This window comes from Pollicipes pollicipes, unplaced genomic scaffold (genome assembly GCF_011947565.3).
Source record: "Pollicipes pollicipes isolate AB1234 unplaced genomic scaffold, Ppol_2.1 Scaffold_3216;HRSCAF=3773_pilon_pilon_pilon, whole genome shotgun sequence".
NCBI lineage: Eukaryota > Metazoa > Arthropoda > Thecostraca > Pollicipedomorpha > Pollicipedidae > Pollicipes > Pollicipes pollicipes.
Window position 1 is genome coordinate 5208867 of NW_023596251.1, and position 12427 is coordinate 5221293.

General features: G+C 60.6%; 1 protein-coding gene across 1 annotated transcript; it reads right to left on the reverse strand.

Moving 5' to 3' along the window:
- Positions 1–4220: 4220 nt before the first annotated feature.
- Positions 4221–12177, reverse strand: LOC119091047 (uncharacterized). Its single transcript, XM_037213766.1, has 5 exons — positions 12162–12177; positions 9700–9818; positions 8681–9609; positions 8115–8218; positions 4221–4285 (listed from the first exon to the last, which is right to left on the reverse strand). Exons 1-5 carry the CDS (start codon positions 12175–12177, stop codon positions 4221–4223), a joined length of 1233 nt encoding a protein of 410 aa, XP_037069661.1.
- Between the last annotated feature and the right edge of the window lie 250 nt (positions 12178–12427).

A 12427-nucleotide genomic window follows, 5' to 3' on the forward strand; every position in this document is an offset into this window, starting at 1 on the left:
AAAGAGGGGAGGAAGAGCACAGGGGGAGGGCAGGAGCAGGTAGATGGAGGACGGGAGAGGAAAGAGCGACAGAAAGGGAAAAGAGTGTTAAAGACAGGGAGAGAAAGAACAGAGAGATGGTGTGTCAGATGAGGGAGAACAAAGTAAGAGCAAACGGGAGCAATGGCAGGATACCAAGCGGACGGAGCACGGAGGGAGCGGTGACAGAGCAGGACGCAGGGCAGGAACATGGCGGGAAAGAGCGAGGGCAAAGCAGGCGCGGGGCGAGAGCGGCGGGAGCGGGAGCGGCCCGACCCCCAAGGCGCGTGGGCAGGCCGGCACCGAGGCCGGCAGCGGTTGACCCCGGCTGCGGAGGTCACGCGGGGCCGGCCGGTCGGAGACGGCGTGGTTGAGGTCACCAGCGCCGCGCCAGTCTCGCCTCGGCAAGAATGACAGCGTGACTAGAGCGGTGGGATGACGAAACTGCGCACGGCTCGGAGGAGACGTTCTATGACGGAGCTGTGTGAGGGTTCGCTGGGGACGCGGCGTTCGGAAGGGACGGCCGTGAGGGGTCGGAGATTTGGTTGGAGGAGCGGGCGCAATGGTAATTTGTGGTTGCGGGAAACATGTCTGATGGGATTTGGGATTCCCTTGAGCAGGTAGTCACGGCAGAGCATGACACGCGACTAAAGCCATTGAGCAAAGTATCGGCGAGTGGAATCCGTACAAAACAGCTGATAATACTAAGCAGAAAGGAGGATATCATGCAATCGTGAATCAGCACAACCATGGCGCCCATTATCATTGGCCCACAGACCCAGCTACATCTCCGCTTCTCCGCAACCTGACCCCGTCAGCATCACCTTCATCACCCAGGCTCCACCCGTGTCTGACATCTGTCTGACGGCCCTCCACCCGCGGTCTGCCGCCGCCTGCCCTCCCGTTCTGCCACCTCCGCCGCCTGACCCGGCCGCGCGCTGCGCAGTACTCCCGTATTTGTCGGCAGCTGTCCGCGGGCGCGGCGCAGCACCACCGGCCGACAACATCCCGTCACGCTTCCGTCCAGCAGCGGCGGCGATCCGCGGGTCCCCGCGGGTCCGCCAGTCCGTCATCCCGGCGGCCGGCGCCGGAGGCGGGAGCTCGGCCGCTCGCCTGGACGCCAGCCCGCTCAGAGGCTGCCGTCGACACCGGAACAAGCCAAGGCTAACCGGGCGCGCGGCGCCGGTGGCCGGCAGCGCCGCGCGTGCGGCTCACGGGGGGGGGGGGCGGGCCGATCGGGCACCCACCTTGCAGCTTGCGCTCCGTGTCCCAGAACTTCTGTAGCTCGGTGAAGTACTTATCCAGGATGAACACCTTGGAGAGGCCGAGTGTGGCCATGTTCGCGGACACAGCTCGCTCAGACGCGCCACGGACCGCGAGGGCGCGCGGCCGCCGCTCGCATCACGACGTCGGGCGGGCGGCGGCGATTTGGCACATTGACACGGCACGAACGCGACGACCCCAACGCGCTGCCGGCGGCCGGGCGCTAGCACTGGCGGCCGGTGCGCGCGGCAGTTGCGCACCGGCCGCTCCAGGTGGCAGCAGCGGCGCGCGCGCGCGAGCCGTCGTGATTGGTGGGGTGTCGCCGCTGGCGGTGCACCGATGAGGCGGCGCCGGATTCCGACGGACGGCGCGCTACGGACGGTAGAGGCGACGCCAGGTGGGCGTGTGGGACGGCAGAGGAGGAGTCAGCGAGATCACCAGGGGAGGCAGTGGTGTTGGGTGACGAAATTAGGGAACTGAGTCGACGCCGGGTGTTGCGGGAGGGGCAGAGGCGGCGTCAGCACCCAGTATTGGGGAAGCAAAGGCGTTGACAGGTGGGACAGTTGAGGGACGAACAGGCGGTATCAGACGAGAGCATTTAGGGAGACAGAGGCTCGGTACTCATAGTGCCTGCCCCTGGAGGGTGAGGGGGGGGGGGGAGAGCAGAGGCGGTGTCGGTTTCGTAGTACAGGAGGGGTGAGACGCGGCCCGTCGAAGGAGTAATTCCATACAGGTCATGCCGGCAAGAAGTGACGTGGTTGGTGCTATTGTGTTGCCGTTGGTGTCGATATTTGGTGTGAAAATACTCAATTTGGTGTGAAAATACGCCAACAGGTCTGATGCAGGTCACTTTGGCTTGCCACCGCTATTTTGCATGTATTCACGTAAGGTTCCATGTCCTATTATCAGGGAGCTTGAATGCATCCCAGGGCGGTTTAAAAGCAAAAGTAAGTGAAGACAAGACGCCACTCCAATCATCGTTGAATGCCCAAGTTTTCGAAGCATTTTCGTGTTGCTTAAGGTTTCGTAGCGATTAAAAGATCGCAGAGTTCGATGCAAATCACGCTAACGGATTTTCATTCGGAGCCTTTCTATTCGAACGGGACATTATCACGGCCAGATTTGATACCCGACCTGTAGCATATTGCATTTATCCACAGAAAAACTATCGCTGTGCATTATAAGTGGTAAATCGATATTCCAAAACATGCATGCGTCAAGAGGTCACGCATCATGTTATTTGGCATAGTCGAGTGAATCGACTTGACATCAACGCACACCAGAGGACCTCCTATGTGGTTTCTCCAGTCGCAGCTCTTGTCTTAGCGCGGAGACAGACCATCCCGCGTCTTTGGCTCGCTCTTCAAAACATCGCATTGTATTGTATAATATGGCATCATATCATACTGAGTTGTATATTAAGGTCATCATATCATATGCTAGCCACACACGCTCGTGCTCCATGCTTGGCTCTGGGGACGTCGATTCCTATCAATAAGCAAACGACGCTGTTTACAAGTGCCGACACATTCTTGCAGCATTCACGCTCTTCAAAGTCAACTGATCTGTCGAGCCGGACACGGAAAAACGAGCCCAAACATCAGTGGATAATTACGAGTCGAAGCCTTCGGGAGATAACATCCGGAATCTCCGAGCGGCAGCCACCGCCGCGGCACCTGGCGGTCAGAAGCGCGTATCGATTCAAGCCAGGTGTTAATTCAAATTTTTTCACCGGACGAGTGATGTCCTTGAAGTTCGCCGAGGTCCAGCTGCCCGGTTCCGATTTCTCGCTGCAGCCGCGTGCCTTTTCGCAGGGCGGAACCGCCGCGTCCTTGACGGCGCAACTCCTGCAGCCCGAATTACTGGCAGGCGGAAAACACCTGTTGTTCGGAACGCGCTCTTAATTCTAATTGCATCGCCTCGGGGCTGTGCAGCTCACCTCGCTGGTGATTACATCGCAGACCGCCATTACTGCACGAGCTAACGTGAATACAGTGCCTTTTCAACACTGAAGTGCCTCTCAGGTGCCCGCCACGGATACCACTGGAGGACGCTGAGAAAAGGTGGTGTGACAAAGGTACCGGGACATTATCTTCCGTGGGTGGGTGGGACCTTTCTCATGGCCACGAACGAGCCTGGCATTTCTCCAGACTGCGGCAGCTGCGGGGATTATGAGGCAGACCGGCAGTAACGATGGTGCCTAGCCGCGAGCGACTAGTGCTGCAGGAGTGCTGCAGGAGTGCTGCAGGAGTGCTGGAGGAATACCCCACAGACAGGGGAGCGTCGACATGGCGTTTATGCCGCATCAGAATACCGTCCTCAAGGGGAAACTCCCCCCCCCCCCCCAAAGCAGTAAGAATGCTAAAAACCTGGCCACTTTGAGCGTTGTGAGAGCTTAGTGGGGCGCATCGTTCGTGTAACGTGGTTGGTTAGCTGGTAACCGTTCCCGCCCGCCGCCGTGAAACGTGCCAGTGTGACACAAGCTTGTGACAAAGTGTGACAGAGCCGGCCGCCACAAGGCCGGACGCCGGGCAGCCAGGAGGACGACGCGAGCAGCCGCAACGATCTTCCCCTCCCCCTCCGCCGCCGCGGGAGAGTGCGGGAGTGGTGGTCGGCTGAGCAACTAAACCGACTGAGAGACCTGCGTTCGAATCCCGAACGCTGCCACAATATTGCAAAAGAATCAGAGCGAAGACCGGCGCAAGGCACCGCGACTCGAATGGTCTCAGCAGTTTAACGCCTCGACAAACAACTCATAACTATTACCAAAGCTCCGTCGGCACAAAGCGCCGGCTGGCGGCCGCGGAGCGGGAGTGGGCGTGAGGGGAAGAGGAGGGGGAAGAGAGTGAGGGAGGAGCAACGTCCTCGGCGGCGCGCACCACTCATCGGTAGGCACTGGCCGACGAGGCAGGCCCGCGGCCTCGGAAGACGGACGGCACTCACAGGCGGCGCGGAGCGCGTGAGAGAGAGCGCGCCACTTTGCGGTCGCCGCAGTCCGCCAGCTCTGCCGCCGGCCAGACCACCAGGGACCGCGCGAATACGAGGACGTATAATGAGCTCCGCGGATTTCCAGCACAGCTGTCGACCGCTCCTACAAGCTGTTGAACATCGTAAGGAGGTGAAGTTTTTGGGAGTTCGATTGAAGAGTGCTTCCATTAACGTCGTTAATGGGAAATGCAGAGCGGTTCTAAATCCGGGGTTTCGAATGGCTGATATGGGTTACACAAATAGCGTCTTTTGAGGTTCCGTATCCTCAGCCAACGCTGGCCTTAAGCCTCGAAGACCCACTCACCTCCGTGCTGTTTGCAATGAAATGTCGAACAGCTACAATAGCGGTGTGTGACACGCTGAGATGAGTAGTAGAGTGTGTGGACAATAGAGATCCTTTAGTCCAGCCTTTGCATGTGTGGCGAGCTTCATTCATAGACAACTCTCAAACACGTGGTCTGGTCGCATTAAGGATGAAAAACTCCGTGCAAATGGCGTTTCTTCACCATGAGTCAGGACTCCATACTTGCTAAAAACATAAGGCGACTGATTGCATCACCTTCAGCCATCATTAACACAGGACATCTGGCCATCTCCAAATAAGCAGCACCGTCCCCTGCCGTTGCCGCTGCGTGCTCCGCCCCTCATGTGCTCACTATTGTAGGTCTGCCCAGCCCTCCCGCTGCCTGGCAGGGCAGGCGACTCCTGCTCCACATTCCTCTGGCCCACGCAGCATGAAGCGGAAGCGCTCGACCGGCCGCCTGGAATGCGCGGCCGCGGGGGTGGGGGGTGGGGGGCTGGTGTCGTCTCGTGTAGGACTGCACGGGGAGCCGCTCGGTGCACCGCCGGTGCTCTCGGGCGCGCTGCGGCACCCTGCGATGCGACGCCGCCGCATACCTGGTGAGCAAGACGCCAGAGACAAGGTGCGGACGCTCGCCTGCTCGCCAGGCACGAGATAAGTAGTCAGGCATGAGGTGGGGAACGGGGGAGGGTCGGGCGGAAGGCAGTACGGCACTGCGGGGCCGTGGTCGGACGCCGGGCCGCTGCCATGTAAAGCAACAATGCCCGGCTCCTCACTGACACAATACTCACTGGAGGGTTGCTGCTTCCTGCTTCTCGTATGGCGTCATAGTGACTGGTTACGCACAGATGCCTGTACTACAAGGCGTAGCAGCTGTTGTGACGCACTCACATGCGGCAGCACACAGTGAAGCGTGTGGACGTTGTTTAACAATGGAAAACAGGGCCGTGAGTTTGCTGAAGGCGCACTGGTCGCTCCGGTAGGTTAGAACCCTCCCCTTCGTCCCCCCCCCCCCTCCCCCCTCCTCCGTGCCCTCCGCTCCCTGAGCCGCTCCCTCTGTTCCCCAGCCCTGCCCAGCGGATATAAGTCACTCCAAACTAGTCCTGAGTGCAGGGGTCTACAAAGGAAACACGCGCCGGAGGGCACGTCAGCAGCCGTTAAAATAAGCCCGCCGTCCTGAGATCATTTACGAAGGCACGTGAGCGCGACACGCACCGGCCCTGCTCTGACTCACGCCGGTCCTCAGGAAGGAAAGTCAGGTGCGCAGCGCAATGGAAGATGCCGACAGATTGAGCCCCTCCGTCGTATGTCTGTTATTGGGAGACGCCGCCCCTGTCCACCCCTGTCCCCACCCCCCTTCACCCTTGTACACCCCTGACCACTCCTTTCCATCGTTACCCACCCCTGTCCACCCCTGTCCCCCGCTGTCCACCGCAGTCCGCCGCTGTTCACTCCCGTCCAGAGTAGTCCCCCTCGGCTGGCACACCATGGCGTGCGGCTTCGTATTGACTGACAAGACTGACACAAGTGACCAGCCAGCTGCGGGCAGCCGAATGGCAGACCTCGGCGAGCCCCTGACCGTGCCGGCTCCGGCAGCACGGCTGTCCCACCACCTGCCCTGCTCCCCTGCGATAACGACACTCCACTACAGCGCCCGTCTGACGACTCCTCTGCTCCCACCACTTGCCCTGCTCTCCTGCGATAACGAAACTCCACTACAGCGCCCGTCTGACGACGCCTCTGTTCCCACCACCTGCCCTGCTCTCCTGCGATAATGACACTCCCCCACAGCGCGCGTCTAACGACGCCTCTGCTCCCGCCACCTGCCCTGCTCTCCTGCGATAACGACACTCCACTACAGCGCCCGTCTGACGACTCCTCTGCTCCCACCACTTGCCCTGCTCTCCTGCGATAACGACACTCCACTAGAGCACCCGTCTGATGACGCTTCTGCTCCCACCACCTGCCCTACTCTGCTGTGATAACGACCCCCCCCCTCCCCCCACAGCGCCCGTCTGACGACGCCTCTGCCTGGGCTATTTTTGTATGACCTGACCCCGCCTGACGCCGCCCTTCAGCAGCGTTAGACTGATTCGGTCACCGGGCACCCCACCTCCCTGCTCCCCCGCACATCTCACCTGGCATCGCCTCTGTTTCGCGCGTAATTTACCTGACACCGCCCCTGCTCGACCCTCGCCCTCTATGCAGATGACGTGCGTTGGCCGGCGCAGGTGTGCTGGCTGAATCCGCCGCCTCGCCGCCGGGCCACAGCCTTCAGAATGTCCACAAATTACAACCCAAGCGCGTAGTGGGGTAAGCTGAGCCCTCGAATGAAATATGGATGGGAGAGTCGGGGGTGGCTGCGTCCATTCAGCCAGGAACGATTGCATGGACGACGAGAGGTTGGCGACCGGCAGGTATCGCACGAGATACGCACGAGGACGTGGAAGTAGAGACGTGTGCTTGCTTGAGCAACGGTGATTCTGCAGCTGCCGATTACGACAATTTTCGCGTTGTCTCCCTTAAACCGTGTCTCAACTCGAACTGAAAACGTTTTCTCACCCCGGCAATTATCACCCTTGATTGTCTGTCGCCAGTTCAGAGCAAGGTCCGGCACAACATCGGTGCGGAGAGCGGCGTCGGGGATGAGGCCGCCATCGTGACGCCGATATCAAGATCGCATACCGCATAGCCTATGCTTATGCAGCAATCACAGCCCACCACCCGTCTAGATCACAGCTACCGGTTTCCAACGCAACGCCAGCCGGGGCCCGTCGTAATTATATCATCGCATCTTCAGGCAAGACAGGTCAGCATTTACTGCCATCTAGTGAGTAAGGAAAAGGATGGAAGTTGATATGTCTGGCGTAAAGACAGAGATACGCGATCATTTAGCGAATTCGATGCTTCGAAGATTTTGTGCATTCTTCCCCGCACATTTTTGTCGTACTCAAATGATGCAGCCACTGTGCTGCTGGATTTACTGTTCAGCTGTTTTTGCTGTACTGATATACGCGCTGTATATATGAGTGTATCCTATGGAGGACTTTGGGGTATCTTTCATGTTGCCAACGCGGTATTTTTGCCCTTTCTTTTAGTCGTAACACCAAAATGAATGTTATTCCTTACGCATTCCAACTTCGTTTGATTCCTAGTCGGATTATAAGCTCAGATCCTGATTGGCCTCTGTCAGTCTCTCAAGCAGCGCTGCACCCGTGTAGCCTCGAGCCTTGTGTAGTACAGGGCTGGATATCGCTCTTAAGGGCTCACTGTCGGGCACTGCCGTATGTACTAAGAACATGTCTGGTCGCCAGATCCGGGCGACAGCCAACCCTGCATCTTTACCATTCACTCCCTCATGCACTTAACACTGGCTTACCTGTCATTGTGGAGCCGCTGGTAGATGACTAGCCCATTCGGTGAGGGTAAAGACTCCGCCGCTCCTCCGTCCCTTCAATTTAATGAGGCGCCACGGCCACGGGGTCCCGCGACGCAGCACCCTCCCGCTGAATAACAGCACGGATCGGACTCCTGACGGACTCACCTGAGTCGAATGACTCGTCGGAGCATGCCGAGCACTCGCAGGGCTCCAGCGACCCGGACCTCCTCCGTGTTCGCCGCAGCGGTCCGTGCTCCTCGACCCTGCTCCTGCCGACCACCGACTCAGTGTCAATGGGCACCAGCGGCCGACAGCGAGAGGACAATGATCAACAACACGGACCCACACCATGTCAGACGGCGAGCAAGACAGCCATCCGTGAGATGGCCGACGGCAGCTGCAGTGAGCAGCGGTCAGTGGGCACGGCTGAACAGAAGCGCGCTCCAAATCTGCTTATCTAATATCCATTCAGGTTAGCACTTGACCATCAAAACAAGCCCATGAGCTGATAGTTGAATCATGAGGATTGTTACTTTGCCTTTCCCCATCCACTTTTTCCTTAACCTCGATTCGGCTTCGTGTAAAGCCTGGAAGTATTGGGGGCGTAGCTGCCATCAACTGAGCTTCACAACGATTTACGCCGGTAAGCATCGACTCCGTTCGCCTGCTTGTGGTTTTGGCGAAGATCATTCCCCACAGCCCAAGCCCAGCCGCAGTCAGCGCCGGCTCACCTGGCAGGACTGCCGGCGTCGCACGGCTCGGCGCTGCGACTGCGCGCCTTGCGTCGCACGTAGCTCTCGTCCTTGACGCGCGTCTTCCAGCGGCCGGAGGTGGCGGCGGCGCGCCGCCGTGGGGGCGCGCCGTCGGCGGCAGACCGCCGAGGCATCGTGTCTCGGTCGGAGCTGTCCAGCCCACGCAGCTCCTCCTCCGTGTAGAAGTTGGTGTAGCTGCGGCGCAGGCAGGCGTAGCTCTCGGGCCGGCCGGGCTCCGCGGCCGCCGACCGCGGCGACGCGTCCGCCGAGCTCGACGTCACCTCGGCGCGGTGTGACGTCACACTGATGTGTGGCGTCACCTCGGAGAAGCGTGACGTCGACTCAATCTTTCGTGACGTCACCTCCACCGGGTGTGGCGTCACCTCAGGCGGCGGCCGGTACGCCGGGCACGGCGAGCGGACCATGACGCAGTAGCCAGTCTCCGCGCGGAGCTCGGGGTCGGCGGCCGGGATCCAGTTGTTGCACGCGTCACGCTCGGCCAGCTTGCGCGGCTGCGCGTACGGCGGCTCCCCCTCGCGGCGCGCGCGCGCCGCTATCTCCTCGTCGATGTTGCGTTCGTTGTACGGCCCGTCGTTCATGCACAGCACGTGCACACCATTCACGTACACCTGCGTGGTGGCGCCCGAGTCCGAGTAGATAGCGCCACCATTGTGATTATAGATATCTTTGCCGTCATTAGTATAGGTGGCGCTAGGTCTGCGGTCATAGCTGTCGCCGCCGTGCCACGCGTCTTGCGGGGGGCCGATCCAGACCGCGTCCGGCGCGCAGTGCACGGTGCCATTGACGGAGACCGGCCCGGAGCGCTGCACGTCCCCAACAGCCACCTTGACGGCCGCGTACCTGCCACCGCCGCTGTCGGGTGGCAGCACCGTCGCGTGGTTGTCCCACTGGCCGCTGAGCGGCAGCACGGTGCGGCCGTCGGGCAGCCGGCGACCGGCGCGGCCCAGCGCCAGGTCGGCGGAGCGCGGCCGCGGCACCGTGTCGTAGAGGGCGCCCCGCTGGCCGCGATACAGCCAGCCTGTCTTGAGGCCCTCGTCGCGCGTCTTGCCCCGCATCTTGCGGCGCAGACTGACGGTGCGCTGCAGGACCGACGACACTGGAACACGACAGCAGAGCGGCGTCAGGAGCGGCACAGCTGCTGGGGACGGCGGACGCTGAAGCGGCCCAGGCACGGCCTCACAACCTTGGCGACAGCAACGGGAAAGCGGGGGGACAGACACAGAGCGGTAGCAGAGAGCCAGGGAAGTCACCGAGGGTAACCGAGCAGCGGAGAACACCGAACAATATTGGGCGGTGTGGCGCACAAGGCAAAGACGGCCGTGAACACAGCGTGTTACATGACGGCGATCCGGGGCGGGAGTCGGACGAGCGCGTGTCACGCGGCAGGCACGGCTGAGCCGCACTGGGCGGCAAACGGGCGGCACTCCAGCGGATGTGGCAAGCGTCTGGAAGCTGACTGTGAGCCCGCTCCGGGCTCTAACAAGGGGCATGGGTATACCAGGAGAGGCATCAGCCAGTGAAGGCGAGACGGCATGTTGAAGCGACCTAGGAATAAAGGAACTGTTCACGACCGAAGTTATGGAGAACGCGACTGCAGAACAATACAAAAGACGTTATCATATTGCAGGTACATGGTGAGCATTTGGCGTCTTTCCAATTTATAAATCAACTCATGACTGCAGGCGTGTAATCGCCAGACACGATGCGGCTTAGGGCTACACAGTGAAGGGCCACTAAAGCCATTCATTCCCATCCCAAGTGAAAATGAATCAGGGGATTTTAAGGCCATCAAATTTTATGTATGGGGCTATAACTTGCTCTATCAAACTGATGCACCCCGAAGTACCAATTATGGTAATTATATAATTGCAAGCGAATGCCATGAAAGTATGAAACAGATGGAGACATACGTTTTAATAGTTATTTGGTCAAGGATTCGTGGCACGTAACCCACAAAAGCTGTTCGTATTTCACGAACAGAATTGGCGTCCATACTGGCACGTACGTGCCTGCTTAAGCCCAAATAATAATTTGCTTGGAACCGAAGAAATAGATTGCACAACCGACATTAAGACCTCCCTGAAATAATCAGACTGCGCAGACGTTGCCGCCTACAATAAATGACAACGCTTTCCAAACCAACAACAAAACAATATTTTGAAGGGCGTGAATTTCGAGACAGGAAACGAAGCCTGACGCCCAGATCCTGCTCTATGGCGTTCCATCAGCAGCGTGCGCACCCGCGCACGCAAATAAGCCACTAACAAATGACGCAGTGGAGATGTGCTGACGACCAAGCGCCTTGCATCACGCAATGCCGCGCTTAAGTCACGGGAAGTGGGGCGCTCGCGCGCGCGCGCGTCTCATCAGTCAAAGGTCGCGCATCCGGACTGCATCGCGAACAATGGGAGGACATTTGGGCAGATGCGGGGTGTAAGGCGGCACCATCCATCAGGCAGACGAGATGCCCACGACCGTCCACCGAACAGAGCTTCCAACATCGCAGGTGACCCACCAGGCGCCATCAACTGTCTGACCAGAGCGCGCCAACGCGGACACGAGCGTCCCACGCACTCGGCGCACAGGAACTCCAAACTGTTCCGCCGTCGTAGACAAGCCATCGTCGAACTCTCTGGCTCGCTCGGCGGCGGCAGCTGCAACCGCAGGCGAAACCCGCCACGCCAGCCCAGTCCGACCGGGCGTCATTACCGCGGCGCTTTCGCGCGCGCGCGCTCCCAATGCGTTCCGCGAATGAAACGGTGTCAGCCGCGCCGGCACGCGCTTTGCGGCGCATCACTGGCGCTAGATTTGTCTGATGCGACCCCCTGACCGACCGGCTGGGGCCAGGGAGGATGGCGCAGCTGGCGCGCGCGTCACGTAACCTGCCGCCGGCAGCGGTCATCACCGCACCCGCTCGTTCCCCGCTCAAGCGGCAGAGGAGGCGCCACTGCCGTCGGCTGCTGCCCTTTGATGCCCGGCCGCACGTGCTCAGCTGCTGATGGCGCCCACGTCCGGTCGGTTAGAGCCGGATAGCGTGTCGACGGCGGCGACCGCCAGCGAACAAACCGCGCCGCCGCGACTGCTGCCGCCCCTGGGGCGCCGCCAGGAGGAGGGAGGGTGCACGGGCGTGGGGCGGGGGGGGGGGGGGCGGGGGCGGCGACAGACTGCAGTCGCGCACGTGTGCGCCGCGGGCAGGCCAGCGCCGCTTCCTGCCATTGTGACCGGGCAGCCACCGTCCCAACCCGGCCGGCGCGACGGCTGTATGGCGGGGCGGCCGACCTGCCGCCGAGAGGGCCAGCTGACGCCGCCGCTACCGGCCCGACCGCGCCCACGTGCCAGCGAGCTGCCACCGCCGCGCTGACACACGCCAGCCTGCGGCCAGACGTCCGGCGGTCACAACAGTGCGAACGTTTCGTTTGCTCGCCAGCTGTCGGCTTACAGTTGAAGTGCGCCATGGCGCTGTGGTGGCGGCGTGGATTGCGCAGTCGCGCGGCTGCGTGGCGCTCGGCCGGGCAGCGCACTGGGCTGGGTGCGCTGGCGGCGTGGAGCGGCGCTTGGACAAAGTGGCGCGGGTTCTGCTGCGGCACGGACGCCAGCCGGCCTGGCAACTATGAGCACCGAAAACAGGCCCCAGGAACAAGACGACTGATCAAGATACCCAACATTTTGCAGGACCGACCGTCGCCATGTCCTTCAAAGTGCTGG